The following is a 13,830-nucleotide window of genomic DNA, read 5'->3' as shown; positions in this document are numbered from 1 at the left end:
GGTGGCTGTGAATATCCAATCCAATAATCAAAGGATTCCAAGGTGGTTTAGGCTGCCTAGGACCCCATGAAGCTAAAAGCCCAGTCTTCACCTCCAAGCACTTGGGGTCAGCTATGGAATCTGGACAGGCTGATCAAGTTCTATCCAGCAGAGGCTTTCAAATTTCCAGAGGTGGAATCTGCACAAGCTCTCTGAAGATCTTGTTCTACTGCATTATTGAATTTGTGATTGAACATTTCTCCTAAGGCCCAGCCTCAACCTCCCTTGCTTCTACCCTGGTCCACTCTGGAATGCTTTTTATCAAGGTTTGAGAAGTGAGTCTCATGAGGCAGCTTTGCTGTAAGTTGCTTGGCAGCCAGACCTGCCCACAGACTGCCTTCCCCTCTGTGCTGAGCAAATCCAATGATGAGAAAACCAAATTTGTTCTTTGACGCTGGGCCTCCTACAGCCCTGCAATGCCCAGCCCTGTGCAGTGAAAGTGAGAAATCTCAGCACACACCTGAACTCCCGGGCGCTGCACACTCTACCCGTGCTCTCCTGCCACTCCAATTTTCCTGCCTGAGCCGAGCAGTCCCGACTGGCAAGCAGCTCTCCTGTTGGGGCCTGCAAGGAATGGGCAGGGAAAAAGTACAAACAAGCAATAAGGAGCAGGGAAGTTGGCTTCTGACAGCTGGGAGAAGCAGCAAGCAGAGACACAGCTCAGCTGAAGGTGAAAGCTGTTGTGTGGCAGATATTGATCGTACACTAAGAGGCTCACTTTCACACCAGAAGCACTAAATGACATCATGCTACTGTTCATCTAACACCAAAGGAAGTTCACAGTCCCTGTCACAATGCCAGGAAAATGATGCCTGCATGTGAAAGTTCACATCCCTTTTCCCACATGTCAGTGGCTGGGCTGAAGGGCCGCGTCATGGCAGGACTCCAGCCCTCAGCATCTTCAGCCACAAAGGGCAAGCGCTGCCTGATCAGAAACCTGCAGCTCTGCCCTGCACCAAAGCTTTGCACTGTACCAGCCAAAGCTCCACTCACTGCTTCAGGATGCTCAGGCCCTGGACTGGCAGCCCGTGGACGTTTGTTGTCCTTTGCCTCCCCTTTGGCATCTGGAGGAAGAGAGCGAGCCAGAGGAGGTTCTGCTGCTGGTGTGGTGCCCTGCAGACAGACAGCAGTGTGAGGGACAGGGAGTAACCTGTCTTTCAGAACCTTATTTCTCCTGAGCCCTATCCCACTCTGTCCTAAGGAGAAGTCATGAATTTGGATCCAAGCGGAATGCTCAGTCACTAAATCTTAATTCACGTAGGCTGATGAGACTAATGTTTGGACGGGACTGCATGTGTTTCTGAAGGAGATATCTCAGCCTCCTTACAATCATCATGCAGCCTCCTCTCTGCAAAAGTTGACTTTCATGAACTGAAACCTCTTCAATACAAAAGAAGGGATGCTGATGGAATCCTTTTGGTAGTGCTCATGCTGACATTGATGAAGGCTTTCTTTCAGTCTGTTGGGGTGGCACTCTACTGCAACAGGCCAAGCCCACAGCTTGCTCCACAATTCTCAGACACCAGCATTGTCAAGGGTGCCCCTTCCACTCACCGAACCATGGACTTGACTCCTTCCACGTTTGAGGCGACCTGCGACAGGAAAGGGAAGGGGAATGAGGTGCTGTTAGAAACTGTCTGGACTGAGGAATCCCACAGAACAAGGCCACCCAAGCAGAGAGCATTTTCCATTCACAGCATCCCTCTAGGAGCAACATGCTTTAGCACAGCAAGCAAGGCTACAGGGCAATACCCTAGGTTGTGTCTACTTGTTGCTCGGCCTTGCCACTAAGGAACAAGAGACTTGGCCAAGAAAATGCAAATTGTTCCTTTACAATCAGTGCCTACATTGTAGCTCCTTGTTCACCCTACAGCTAAAGCAGCTTTTTTCTCCATTCTTCCAGGACTTTTTTTTCTGTTTTCTGAATTACATGCACTATTTCCCATGTGGTTGCCCTAAACAATTCCCCAGAAAAGCTTCCCCAAACCCCTGCTAGCACTTGAGGTTCTGTTGGGACACAGCACAGGCCCAGCTCCGGGGTTCAGGAGCACACACAAGCTGCTGAGCAGTTTGACCTTCAGCGCAAAGCCAATGGCTCTTGTAGCACACAGCGAGGGAGCAGTGAGACAGGCACATCCTTTAAGGACTCCAAGCAGAAAGAAAGATGCTTTCCCTCAGTTCTGGAGAGAACCGCACAGTTTTTAGAAGGCCTCCAAATCTCTCCCAGTCTGCATTTTGGAAGTTCTCCACACCCTGCTGGGCAGGAGACACCTATTGCTTAGCTGAAGCTGTTGGCAGGAGCTTTACCAAACTTATGGCATTTTTTTTAATTACACTTGTGTTTCAACGTGCTGCCCAAAGGAAAAAACTTCTACTTACGTCTCAGACCATTAAAAATTTTGCGGGGTGACATTGCTGAAAAAGCCCTGCCGACTGCTCTATGGACTTGCTCCATCATTTCAGCAGGGCTGCTCATGTCCATGGGCTGGAAAACAAAACAGAAAACTGGGAAAGAAACCCACCTGCACAAGTGCCCAGACTGGGCAAGGAAAAGAGGAAAAGAAGACTAAAGGATGCCTGTGTGAGTCTTCAGACTCATACAACACCAGGCAAAGTAGAAAGACTCCCTTGTCAGGGCACAGACTGCTGCCTGAGAACCCCTCAACAGAGGATCCTCCTGCAACAATCACACAAAGTAGAAAAACTCCCTTGTCAGGGCACAGACTGCTGCCTGAGAACCCCTCAATAGAGGATCCTCCTGCAACGAGCACGCCAAGAGCTGCTCTGAACGCTGAGGCCTTGTGTGCATCAGGGCAACCTGCTGCTGACACCTCTGTGACGTGGCAGCCTCCGCTGACATCACAATAGCCGCCGCTCCAGCTTGGGCTGTGAATTTATGCACAGCAACCAAACCTTCTCTACAGCTACTGCCAAAGAAAAGCCCAGAAAATTCTCCTCTGTGCCAAGGCAGCACAAAACGCCCTTGCAGTCCATAACCCACAGCTCAAAGGATCCAAGAGTAACACAAAACAGGCACCAAGCACACACACCCAGTACTTCCGCCACCAATGTTTCTGACTAAAACTGAGAACACTTTCTGAAATTCTATGGATGAAATCATGCTTTGGAAATGTCCCAGGCAGTTCCCTAAATTGGAATGCATGTCATTTCTGCCCTTTTCCTCCAGGGCTAACATCAACCAGCAAACTGTAGGGCTTGCTGAAGGATGAAGGATACTTCAATGGGCAAATAAAGCCGAGTAACAAACACCCACAAGTGTTTGCCTGACACTGGAACAGCATTTGTTGTCGATATGGCAGGGACACATCCTCTGCACGGGGCAGTGCCCGTGTCCTGTGCATGGCAGGGGTGCCCTTGGAGTGGCCCTCACATTGTGGGTGCAGCCATGGGCACATTTGCCCATTCTCTCCACTTCCTCCACCTCCCAAGCCAGCCCTTCTCTTGAACACATTCTCTGTCCAACACTGAAGGCACTCCTGAGGCCTTTGCAGAAACCCCTTCCCTTGGGCTTGTAGGAAACCTGTGAAGTCAGATTCCTCCATGGAGGTGGCTTTTAAATCTCTATCCTGCGCATGCTGGATACGTGCTGCCTGGTACTCCATTTTTCAATCCTTTGCTGCACTCTCATTTCTGGCCGGCAAGAGCTAGGCAGATTGATCCTGGTTTTTCTGAGCTTTTTTTCCTGAGTTTTTTCTGAGAAACATAGTTTATTCTTTTCTGGCCTGCACAGCTCACAGAGCTGAGTGCTTGAGATGGTGGAGGCCTGCCAAGCTGCCTGCTATTGTCTTGGCTCTGAAACCCCGAGCTTAAGTGATCTTGAGAACTACACTTGGGCCTAGATCCCACTGGAATCAGCATTTCTTAGAGGGACTGACCTTTTCTGAGGAACAGCTTCCATTGCTCATCTTTTTAACAATTAACCCAGGCCATGTTTTAGAAAGGAGGTACCTAAGTGAGTCTTTGGAGTTTCTGGAAGGAACAGAGCCCTGTGACAGCAGGCAGCATTCCCAAGCTGCTCTCAGGGGGTAAATCCCAACAAGCTGAAGACTCTGGGAGAAGGGATGAATATGGGTATGAGCTATATTGGCCTGCAATAGCAAGGTCATGGACATGAAGGTAAGAGGCACATAGTGTGCTCATGCCCTATTTCTGCATCTTTCTGGGAAGTAGAGGAATCCTGCCTCCACCTGTTAGGATCTCAGCCTGGGAACTAAGGCTGGGAGCCAGCCTCTCTGGTTTGGATTCTGTCCTTTCTTCTCTTGGACAGAAGCTCTTTTTACATCAGCGGGGCCTGCCCCCAGCCTGGCTGACTGGAGCCTGTGAGCAAAGGCACTGCAGGAAGCCTGGAGAGGAGGCTCTGGTGCTTGAGGAGGCTCTGTGCCCTGCCAGCTCAGCGCAGCGCTGGCAATCCCAAGCGCCAAACGCTGCCCTCCCCGGGGAGATTCCCTTCCCGGGCAGCCCGCACTCACGCTGTCCGTGCCCCGGCGCTGTCCGTGCCCCGGCGCTGTGCGTTGCGCACGGACAGCCCCGGCCGCGGCTCCGCGCTGCTCCGCAGCTGCCCGAGGCTCTCCCCCCTCACAGAGGGGCCCCGCCCCGCCCCAGGCGCCCCCTGGCGGCTGCCCCGCCCCGCCCGCCCCGCGCAGGGCCCTTCCCTTCCCGTGGCGCCCCCAGCGGCAGCCGCCCCTCACTGCAGGCACGGAGCAGCCATCGGGCCCTGCTGCTCCTCCTGCCTCTCGGCTCCTTCTTTCCCCACACACCCAGGCTGCAAAGGAAGCGTTTTCCTGCCGTCTCCGCTGCTTCACTTTGTGGTGGCCGAAGCTGTGTCTTGAAGGCGGCCCCAGTGCGTCAATAAGTGCTGGTGCAGGCAAAGGCCCCCTCATTTCCTGCCACTTGTCATTACTGGCTCCAAAGCAGCGGCACAGTGGGTGCCATCCCTGCCCAGCCGGGGCTCTCTGGCAGAGCAGCAGCAGCAGCGTTTGCATTGGCTTCACCTGGCAAGCCAGAAACCTCTGTAAAACTTCAGTGTTCACATCAGTAGGAGTAAAGGGATCAGGTTTTATTTTCAAATTTTGCATTTCAGAGGCTTTAATCACATAAAAGTTGAGATCTTCAGACAGAAGACTGCTTGGTTATTGCAGCCAGGGTGGAATATCTCATTCAGAACCATACAGAGTACTGTCAAATATGTCTCATTTATCAGGAGCAATAAGGTTTTAAATGACAGGTTACTCCCTGCCCCTCACACTGCTGTCTGTCTGCAGAGCACCACACCAGCAGCAAAACCTCCTCTGGCTCGCTCTCTTCCTCCAGATGCCAAAGGGGAGGCAAAGAACAACAAACGTCCACTATTTATTTAATTTAATTGAAATTGTATTTCATTCTGTGCAATATTTCCTTTAAATTTGATGAATGTCCAGGAATCAAAACTGAGATTTCTCTTCTGTTCTCTTTTTATTGCTCGTAAACAAGGCATGTGTATGCTTTTGATTTTGATGTCAGTTATCCACTGGACTCATTGATACCATGGAACTTCTTTATCATTTACAACTCTCTGTGGTTTTTAGGAACAGAATGCTTAAAGGAAGCGAAGACAGCAATGACCTGATAGTTACTTCACATCACTTTGTAAACCCTTGCTTAAATACACTGTTATCTAAATACACTGTTATCTAAAAACAATGTATATATGTACAGGTATGAAGTATCAGCTGAATAAATGTTCATACACAAACAAATTCTCATCGATGTTTTTTGCTAGCCTCATGTTTTGTTCTTTCTTAGTCAAATCAGGAAGAGAAATACTACTGTTCTTTCAAAAATTAATTGATTAAAAAATTTGCAAGTTTGATGAATGTTGAGAATTGGTTAGAAAGCCATGGACACAACTGTGGATATGGCTCGGCTGAGGCCTTGTTGCAGGAGAGCAGCTCCTGCTAAGTAGTAGCTAGGCCTTGCTCTTAAGCAGATTTTGCTGAGCAGCAGTGTTTGCTTTTAAGAGACTTTTGCAAAAGCAATAGAGCTAGCATAATTTGCAGAGTTAGTCGATAAGTAATACATATGCCCATTGTTCAATCAAGGCCTTAACTTCCAGGGAAGCACGTAGCAAGCGAGGTATAACCCTGGGACGGATACTATATAGCAATAAGTGTAAGAATAAGGGAAGTAGGAGCAGCGGGATAGCACGTATGCTTTTTGGCTAGAAATTCAGTAGGCGTGATTATCTCACACTTGCAATAACCAATAATAAGAGAAGGCGTACATAGTAAAAACCAGTAAGATTGTACTGATATGAATAATGCTGATTTATGCTATGTTGGGCTATAAAACTGTCTGATGCTCTCAATAAAGTTGGATTATGCTTTATCAATCACATTGATTGGCTGGCTGATCCCCTCGCTATTCCTCCACAAGCGGCTCCGCACCCACGCAGATGAAGTTTAGTTTAGGAGCATACAAACAATAATTTTAATTGTCACCAAAGGAAAAAAAAATTTGACGTGTAATCAGTAGTAAGCAACAGACATTATTAAGAGAAGGGTTGCACAAATTATCTGTGGGATATTGTATAGCAGTTAATGTGAAGATCTCATAAAGGATGGAGATAAGAGACACTGATCCTGAAGATTAAAAAATCATTTGATAACAAGAAAAAGAGCTTATCTAGCTCATCTTAGTCATACTTAAAATGTGTTTTCTATGGATTAGATTTATAGTGATTGAAAACTCATCACTTCTTCTATGTTGCTGAATAATTAATGCTGATCATTTTAGTCTCTGCCCACAGATTTAAAAGATAAACACATTGCTACAGCTTGCAGTATTGAACCAGTAGCACTTGATTTGTCACTGGAGTATCAGAAAGTGCTGTGAATGACAAATTGCCATTGTAAGGTATTCCCAGGAGCAATTGAACATTGCAGGTAAACATAGGTCTGATTGGCATTCTGCTGCTGTCTGAGAACAAAACAAATCTCTGAAATAGCCATGGTTATAAAGCAGAAAATAGGCAGTAGAAAAAAATTAACAAATCCTGTAAGATATCATAAAATGACAATAAACCACATGATGCACAATGGTAAACACAATTGGCAATGTCACCGTATCCTGTTTTGAAAGGCAGAAAAAGTCAGTATATGATGTAGTTGATTATTGCACTCATTCATCTGGGAGTTGCTGAGGCAGCAGCAATGTAGTTCAATATTGAAGATTTGTTATTGTTTCGACTGCATTGTAAAATCTCTTGATTATCCACGTGCAGTATGATTTATTCTATCAGCTAATATTTTTGCTCTTGGTAACAGTGATAGTGAAGGGTTAAAATTTTTCTAAAAGAAGGGAATTGTATGCAATAGATTCAGGGAGTGGAAAGAAAAGTTGGGTCTGAGAGGCCTGGGAAAGGGAACTATGCTCTGGGAATGAACGCTGAGCTTTGTCTAAACCTGTGAAATCATTGTATGATAAATAATATGACTGTTAAATATAATGATGGTTTGGTAATTGAATATAATTATTGTTTAATCATAAGGTTGCAGCAGCCTGGTTCTGGATTAAGCCCGGCACGGCGGCCCAACCCCAGGGCCACTCGGTCCATCTGCTCCTGACACCAACTTGGTGGACAGCAAAATGGCATTTATTGAGGGGTCACAGGGGTTTTTATAACTTGGGCTGTTAGTGTCATTTCCTTCAGCTCATGTCCAGCTGGGTGAGGCCAGGCAGGACCGAAGGTCACCTTGTGAGGGGGGAAGGGATCCTAACTGACCGTACAGCTCGAATTCTTCCGCACGCGTATCCCCAACTCTCCACATCATAATAAGAATAATGAGAAATTATTTAATCGTAACAAGAATTATGTGAGAGGATGTTTGGGGGGGTCTTGATGAAAACTTCAAGAATACATGCTTGGGTAAGATCAATGTATACAATAAAATAATATGGGCTTACTAATTAATATATAGTTATGTAACAAAAAAGGTATAAAACATGTCCATCTCCAATCCGTGTTGGAGTCAGATTTGGGTTTGTACCCCTGATTCCCAGAGCTCTTCAATACAAGCACCTGCATATAATCATCCCATGATTATGTGTTTCTGTGCTAACACTGTGACTTTGCATCTGCTGTTTCCATAATTTTGTATCTTTCAGAGGAAGCAGCACGGTTCATTTGAACTAAGAACTTCCTACACTTAAGAGTAAAAAAAGTTGTGTGAGAGCTTTGCCAGCTGTGAATGCATGAAGTGAAGAATTTAACTGCTATGGAAAGTGCACACTATTTAACTACACTTTACGGAAAGCAGCTAGTATATATTCTCATTTATGAAGCAAGTACCAACATTTGAATTTTTCCTCTATTATATCAAATCCCCACTAGGTTTTGTAATTGTATTTTCCTCTGGATGCTGACCTCCCTGGCAGTGACATATTCTGTGCTAAGTGCTGGATTGGATAGCTTGGTTTGGGGAGATGCCTTTAGTTAATGGCACACACAGGTCTAAAGAAGGTGTCTGGGTGTCCCTGTGCTCTGGCACCAGCTGAGGTGCAGAGCACTTCTAGGGCTGCCTCCAGATGTGATGAGCTGAAGTTAAAGCAGTGCCTGCTGCCAAGCAGCTGCTACAACTTGACAAGGAACAACTTGGCCTAACATAATAAACAGAGGCCTCTTCATTTCTTACTAAGACCCAGAGTCTGATGAAATGGGCTCCTCATCCTGTTGTGATCAGGGTTAATTTCTACAAATGTCCCACTTTGTGTGCTTTATACCTGCCAGCTACATGAGCCATGATATCCTGCTGCTCAACTTCCTTGAGAAAAGCTGACATTTCTCTGGAACAGGGTTCTTCACTAACAGTTTGACTCAAAAGTGGCTCACTGATGTCTCTCTAATTCCCAAGGTATTTCAGATCTACTGCTGCCTTTTAGGGATATACCCAGCTGCTCCTTTGATTCCTGTGGGATCTTCTTCAACTACCATTTTCAGGAACAAGCTAGAACAAGCCATCCAAGGTTCAAGGGAAGGACTTGTGTTTCCCACTTCATCCAGGGTCATTTAATTTGAAAAGTTTTACAGTTGAATTTCCAACAATTCAAAGACTTTGAACAGAGCAGAACACCATTTACTCACTTCCTAAATCACTCTACAGATCTTGTCAAAACACAGACTACAAATCTCTGGCTTATGAGCATCTCTTGAAAGACATCTCAAATTTGCTTTCACAGGATGCATCTGTAAAGCAGTACTATATTCTACCAGGATTGTTATGAGATGGACTTGCACAGACCTGCATCAACTATTTAACTATGGCACTTAGAATAGCAAACAAGGCAGCTCTTTGGGTCACAGATTGCCCTTAAGCATTTTCACACCACCATTCACAAAAACAATTCAATCCTGATGGCAGTGACTCAGATCTACTACAGCCTAAAATATAAAGACAAGATCACTGCAGACAGATTTTACTCAAATGTTGAGATTCAACAGCAACAGCACTGCTACTATAAAAATGCAACACCGAATTGGAAACAGTAATAATTAGAAGCAAGCAATAAATAGAGATCCCAGATGCACAAACTGCAGGACTCAGAAAGTCTTTTTAATAATAGATTTTCTATACACCTACAATATTTCATTCTTAAGACTTTAGTTATTGAATATTTATACACAGACATGACCCACTACATCACTAAATGCATTTTTACTCTATTACAAGATAAACTCCAGCTTCCATTATTGCATGGAATCTTTTCTATTTTAAAGTATCATAATGGGCATTCTCCTATTCAAAACTCCAGGCTAGCTATTCATTAACTATTGAAAAAGTCACAAAACAAAACAAAACACCAGGGCATAGAATTAATTAACCCAAAAAACATTTTGGAAAGCCGCTACTACTGCGCAACAAAAAATGTTTCACGTCTCTGTAATAATTTCTTCTAGTACATTACTCAAGATGATTCATATTCAGCCACTACTACAGCAGCAAATAAACCCACCAGTCCATCAGAAACTAATCAAAATGTTATAGATAATAAAGAGATTCAGCCGAAATAAATATAATCAAAATTAGCAATAATTTATTTTGTGACTGGCATACAGTGCACGACAGCCACAATGGCAAAGGACAACGCCGAGCCCGGGATCGGCGCCGGGTGATCACGCTCTGATCCGAACTCTATGGCTTTGGATCCCCCAGTGTTCACAAATACCCTTGGCCAGTCCAGTTTTTATACAGTTTTTCCAAGCCTGGAGCAGAGGTCTTCCTTTCTTTTCGTTGTTCTGCATATTCATGTAGTTTTCTTTCTCTGCTTTGGGCTGGACAAAACCATGGCTGGGAAGAGATGGATTCTGATGGGTGCAGATCTTGGTTTACGGGAAGCCAGCATTGAGATGTATCTTTCTTGATGGCTCTGGTTATCTTAATCATCGCTACTTCTCGGCCGCTCATCCCTTGGGTGTTTCCTGGACAGTTTCCCAGAGAACCATCTCCCTTGCAGCTACATATCACATAATCTGACGTTTGGGCTATGTCTATTTACTTGTTAATCTGAGCTCCTCAGCTTTTGTTGGCTGTCACAATGCTGCGATGAAGCAATCCCTGTCCCTCCCTCCCTGGTTCTTGGTTTCCGAGATTTTTATTATTTTATTCATACAAACATTATTCATTCTACATTAATTTCCAAACTAATATGAATTACATTAGAACATTTATTACAAAAGTATGACAGAACCTTCACGGAAAATGTAGCTGTTTTGTAGAAAATGCAGAGAAAAATGTCTCCAAGTTTCCTTCACTTAAAGGCCTGGCTGTGAATCCAGGCTCCCACTCATGATATCCGAGAATTTACTGCCAGGGGGAACACACCAAGCTCCGACACACAGGGACACAGGGACACAGGGACACAGGGACACAGGGACACAGGGACAGACTGCTGGACGCTCACACATCCCTCGCACCCTCCTTGGAACCATCTTGCTGCCGAGCTGAGGACAAGAAGCAACCGGAACAGCCCGGGCACTCCGGCTCCACTGCAAGGCATCCGACAGCCGTGAAGGTGCAAAGGGAGCACAGGCCGGAGCTCTCATTGTCCGGAGCGAGCCCGGAGGAGCTCCCACAGGCCGCAGCCCCTGCCCAGGCACAGCTCCCGGCGCAGCCGGGGCCGCTCCGCCTGCGGTGTCGCGGCTCCTCCCGCGGGACGGGGCTGACGCGGCCCCGCCGCGGCCCCGCTGCGCTCCGAGCCCCGAGCTGCGCTCCGGGCCGGGGGCTGGGGCGGGCCGGGAACGGACGGACATGCCGGGAGAGGAGAGACAGGCCTGCGAGAGAGGGGAGATCCTGCCAGAGGGAGGAGCGGCTGCGAGAGACGCCGCGAGATGAAGAAAAGCACTGGCTACAGCCCGGGAAAGGGCTGCGACAAGGGATAGCTCGGGAGCGGGAGAAAGCCGAGAGAAGGGGGAGAGCCCGGGAGAGGTGGGAACCGCGTAGAGCGGAGAGAGCCCGGGAAAGGCCTGGGAGAGGAGAGCCCAGCGGCGGGAGCCCGGGAGCGGCGGCTCCTGCAGAAGCAAATGCACTGTTATCTGAGAGTGTTGTCAGCAGCTTTGGCTTTTTAAAAGGAGTAACGAAGGGTGATCACTTTGCCTCCAATGCCCCATCTCCAACATTGTTTCACATTGTTCCAGCTACCAAATGCAAGAGACCAAATGCACTTCCAGAGCACCATCAAACAGCAACACCTCTCTCCTAGACACACTTTGAAACCAAGGATCTGTTTTTCTGTTCAGGAAGATGAACAGGAAAAAGGAAAACTTTAGACCAGTCATAGCACAGAGAGGGGTATGATTTGTGTAAGAGAGAGTTAACTTGTGTAACTGGATCCTTGAATGTGATTGGCTAAGTGTAGGGAAAGTATCCTTTTCATCAAGGTAAAAATAAAAAACTCTGTGAAGTGTGAGAGAGACAGCCTGAACAGTGACATCATCCCCAGAGAAGAGCATGGCTAATGGGCTAATTTGTGGCTGCTGGCAGCAGCCATTGCACAGGCAGAGGGAGGAAAATCTAAGAATAAGAAGGAAGATGCTCAGATTGCTCCTGGAGCCTGGCACAGAGACATGCAGAGGAGAGGCAGCATTCCCTGCATCTGGTCTTCTGCACCCCAAACCACCACACTGATGACCCCCCCCCAGAAAATGAAGCAGAAAGGAAATACAAATCTGGGGCAAAATAAGAAGTCTGTTACAGATTTGTCTATGGCCCATCACTAACACAATTTTTAACATCTAATGTGATTTTTTTGAATTGGTGGATATGTTCTTCCTTTATGTTTTAATCAAGACACAAGTTTCTTCAAGGAATTTAAATATGCTTCATTCCCAACACCATTAAAAGCAAAAAATTAGATAATCTACTTCTCTGCTTCTTTCCACTAGAATTTGTTTAAATAAGGACACAAGGAAATAACTATCTATAGTATTGATTCTTTGATGTTCTGTAGGTAATAATAATGGCTTTATACAGAAATAGCATAACCTGCCCTTGGAGAGTAAATCTCTTCATGCACAAAACGTTTCAGCAATACAGCTATTTGATTCTCTTTCAGAACACTTCAGTGAGAATATTTTAAATGCTTGTAGATTTGGTTTTCATTACAGATCCTTGAGAGTCTTCTTCTCTCAAGGCCCACTATTTCCATATGATTTATAATTACTTCACGCAGTCCTGACAAATACTGCAGAAGAATTTCAGCCGTAGTTTATACCTGGAGCATTGTAAGCAATAAAAATTTGATCCATATTAATCACAGATCCCTGGAGTGAATTCAGCATCTCACAGAACATGAGCACATCACTCACAGTGAGGTTTAACACCAGTCACCTGTTTGCAGGGACCTTGATTCAATGACATAATTAAACCCTTTTCCAGGTCTAAGCACTTTTGAGATTATTGGGACCAAGCAAAGACTTGGGTCATATTCATGATTATAGTACTCTGTTGAAAGAAAATGAAAAATGCATGTAAGGCTTTTCTTTTTGTTTGGTTTTTTTTTGGTTTTTTTTGTTTGTTTTTGCATAATGAAAACTGAATGGTTTCATGCCTAATGAAAACTATGGTCACCATTGAGGCAGCAATACAGGGATTGGCCAGCCTGAGAGGTCTGTGGAGCAAAAAGAGGGACTGAAAGGATGGACTGGCTTGAAAAACAAAGAACTTTAATGGATAAAATAACAAACTTAAAACTGCACGGTTTAAGGGTCATTGTCCAAAGACCCAGGGGTGTGGCAAACATAACAATGCCCAGGGGTATCTGTATATCAGCAAAGGTCCAGTCACAAACACGGTCTAGGAGCATGCCCCTGCATGTGAGCAGGCCTGAACCAACTGAGAACAAGAAGCAGAAACATGACCTATTGTGGAATAACCCCATTGACATGTCACCTCCCATGGTCTCAGGTTAATGCCTCCTGCATCTGCAGGTGAAGCCGCTCCCCTGTCCACCCCCATTTCCACAGCACTCAATCTTTTGGCATATAATAGACAGTTTCAAGAAAAGAAAATAATTTGCACTGCAATATTCAGATACATTGCAAGTAAAGTCTTTGCCAGCATGTTCCTCTTCCATTCTAGTTGCAGAAAGCTGAAGTTTCTACCAACATTTGTTATAAATGTTTAAAACTTCCTGGCAATTGCCTAAATAGAAACATCATCTTGCCATTAACCATTCCTACCATTTATATAGCTGTGAATAAACCTGTATTTAAAACAAGGAAACTAAAAGTCTCAGGAG

The 13,830-nt window shown here is 45.6% G+C and overlaps 1 protein-coding gene across 1 annotated transcript; it reads right to left on the bottom strand.

Moving 5' to 3' along the window:
* Window positions 1–107: 107 nt before the first annotated feature.
* Window positions 108–2,717, bottom strand: LOC306816080 (uncharacterized protein; the record flags this gene model as incomplete). Its single annotated transcript, XM_079332573.1, has 5 exons — window positions 2,419–2,717; window positions 1,594–1,631; window positions 1,033–1,152; window positions 500–603; window positions 108–111 (listed from the first exon to the last, which is right to left on the bottom strand). The coding sequence occupies exons 1-5, from the start codon at window positions 2,519–2,521 to the stop codon at window positions 108–110; spliced, it is 369 nt and encodes a 122-aa protein (XP_079188699.1). The 5' UTR covers window positions 2,522–2,717.
* Between the last annotated feature and the right edge of the window lie 11,113 nt (window positions 2,718–13,830).

Source organism: Erithacus rubecula (assembly GCF_903797595.1).
Source record: "Erithacus rubecula genome assembly, contig: scaffold_358_arrow_ctg1, whole genome shotgun sequence".
Lineage (NCBI taxonomy): Eukaryota > Metazoa > Chordata > Aves > Passeriformes > Muscicapidae > Erithacus > Erithacus rubecula.
This window is presented reverse-complemented; position numbering and strand designations above follow the sequence as displayed.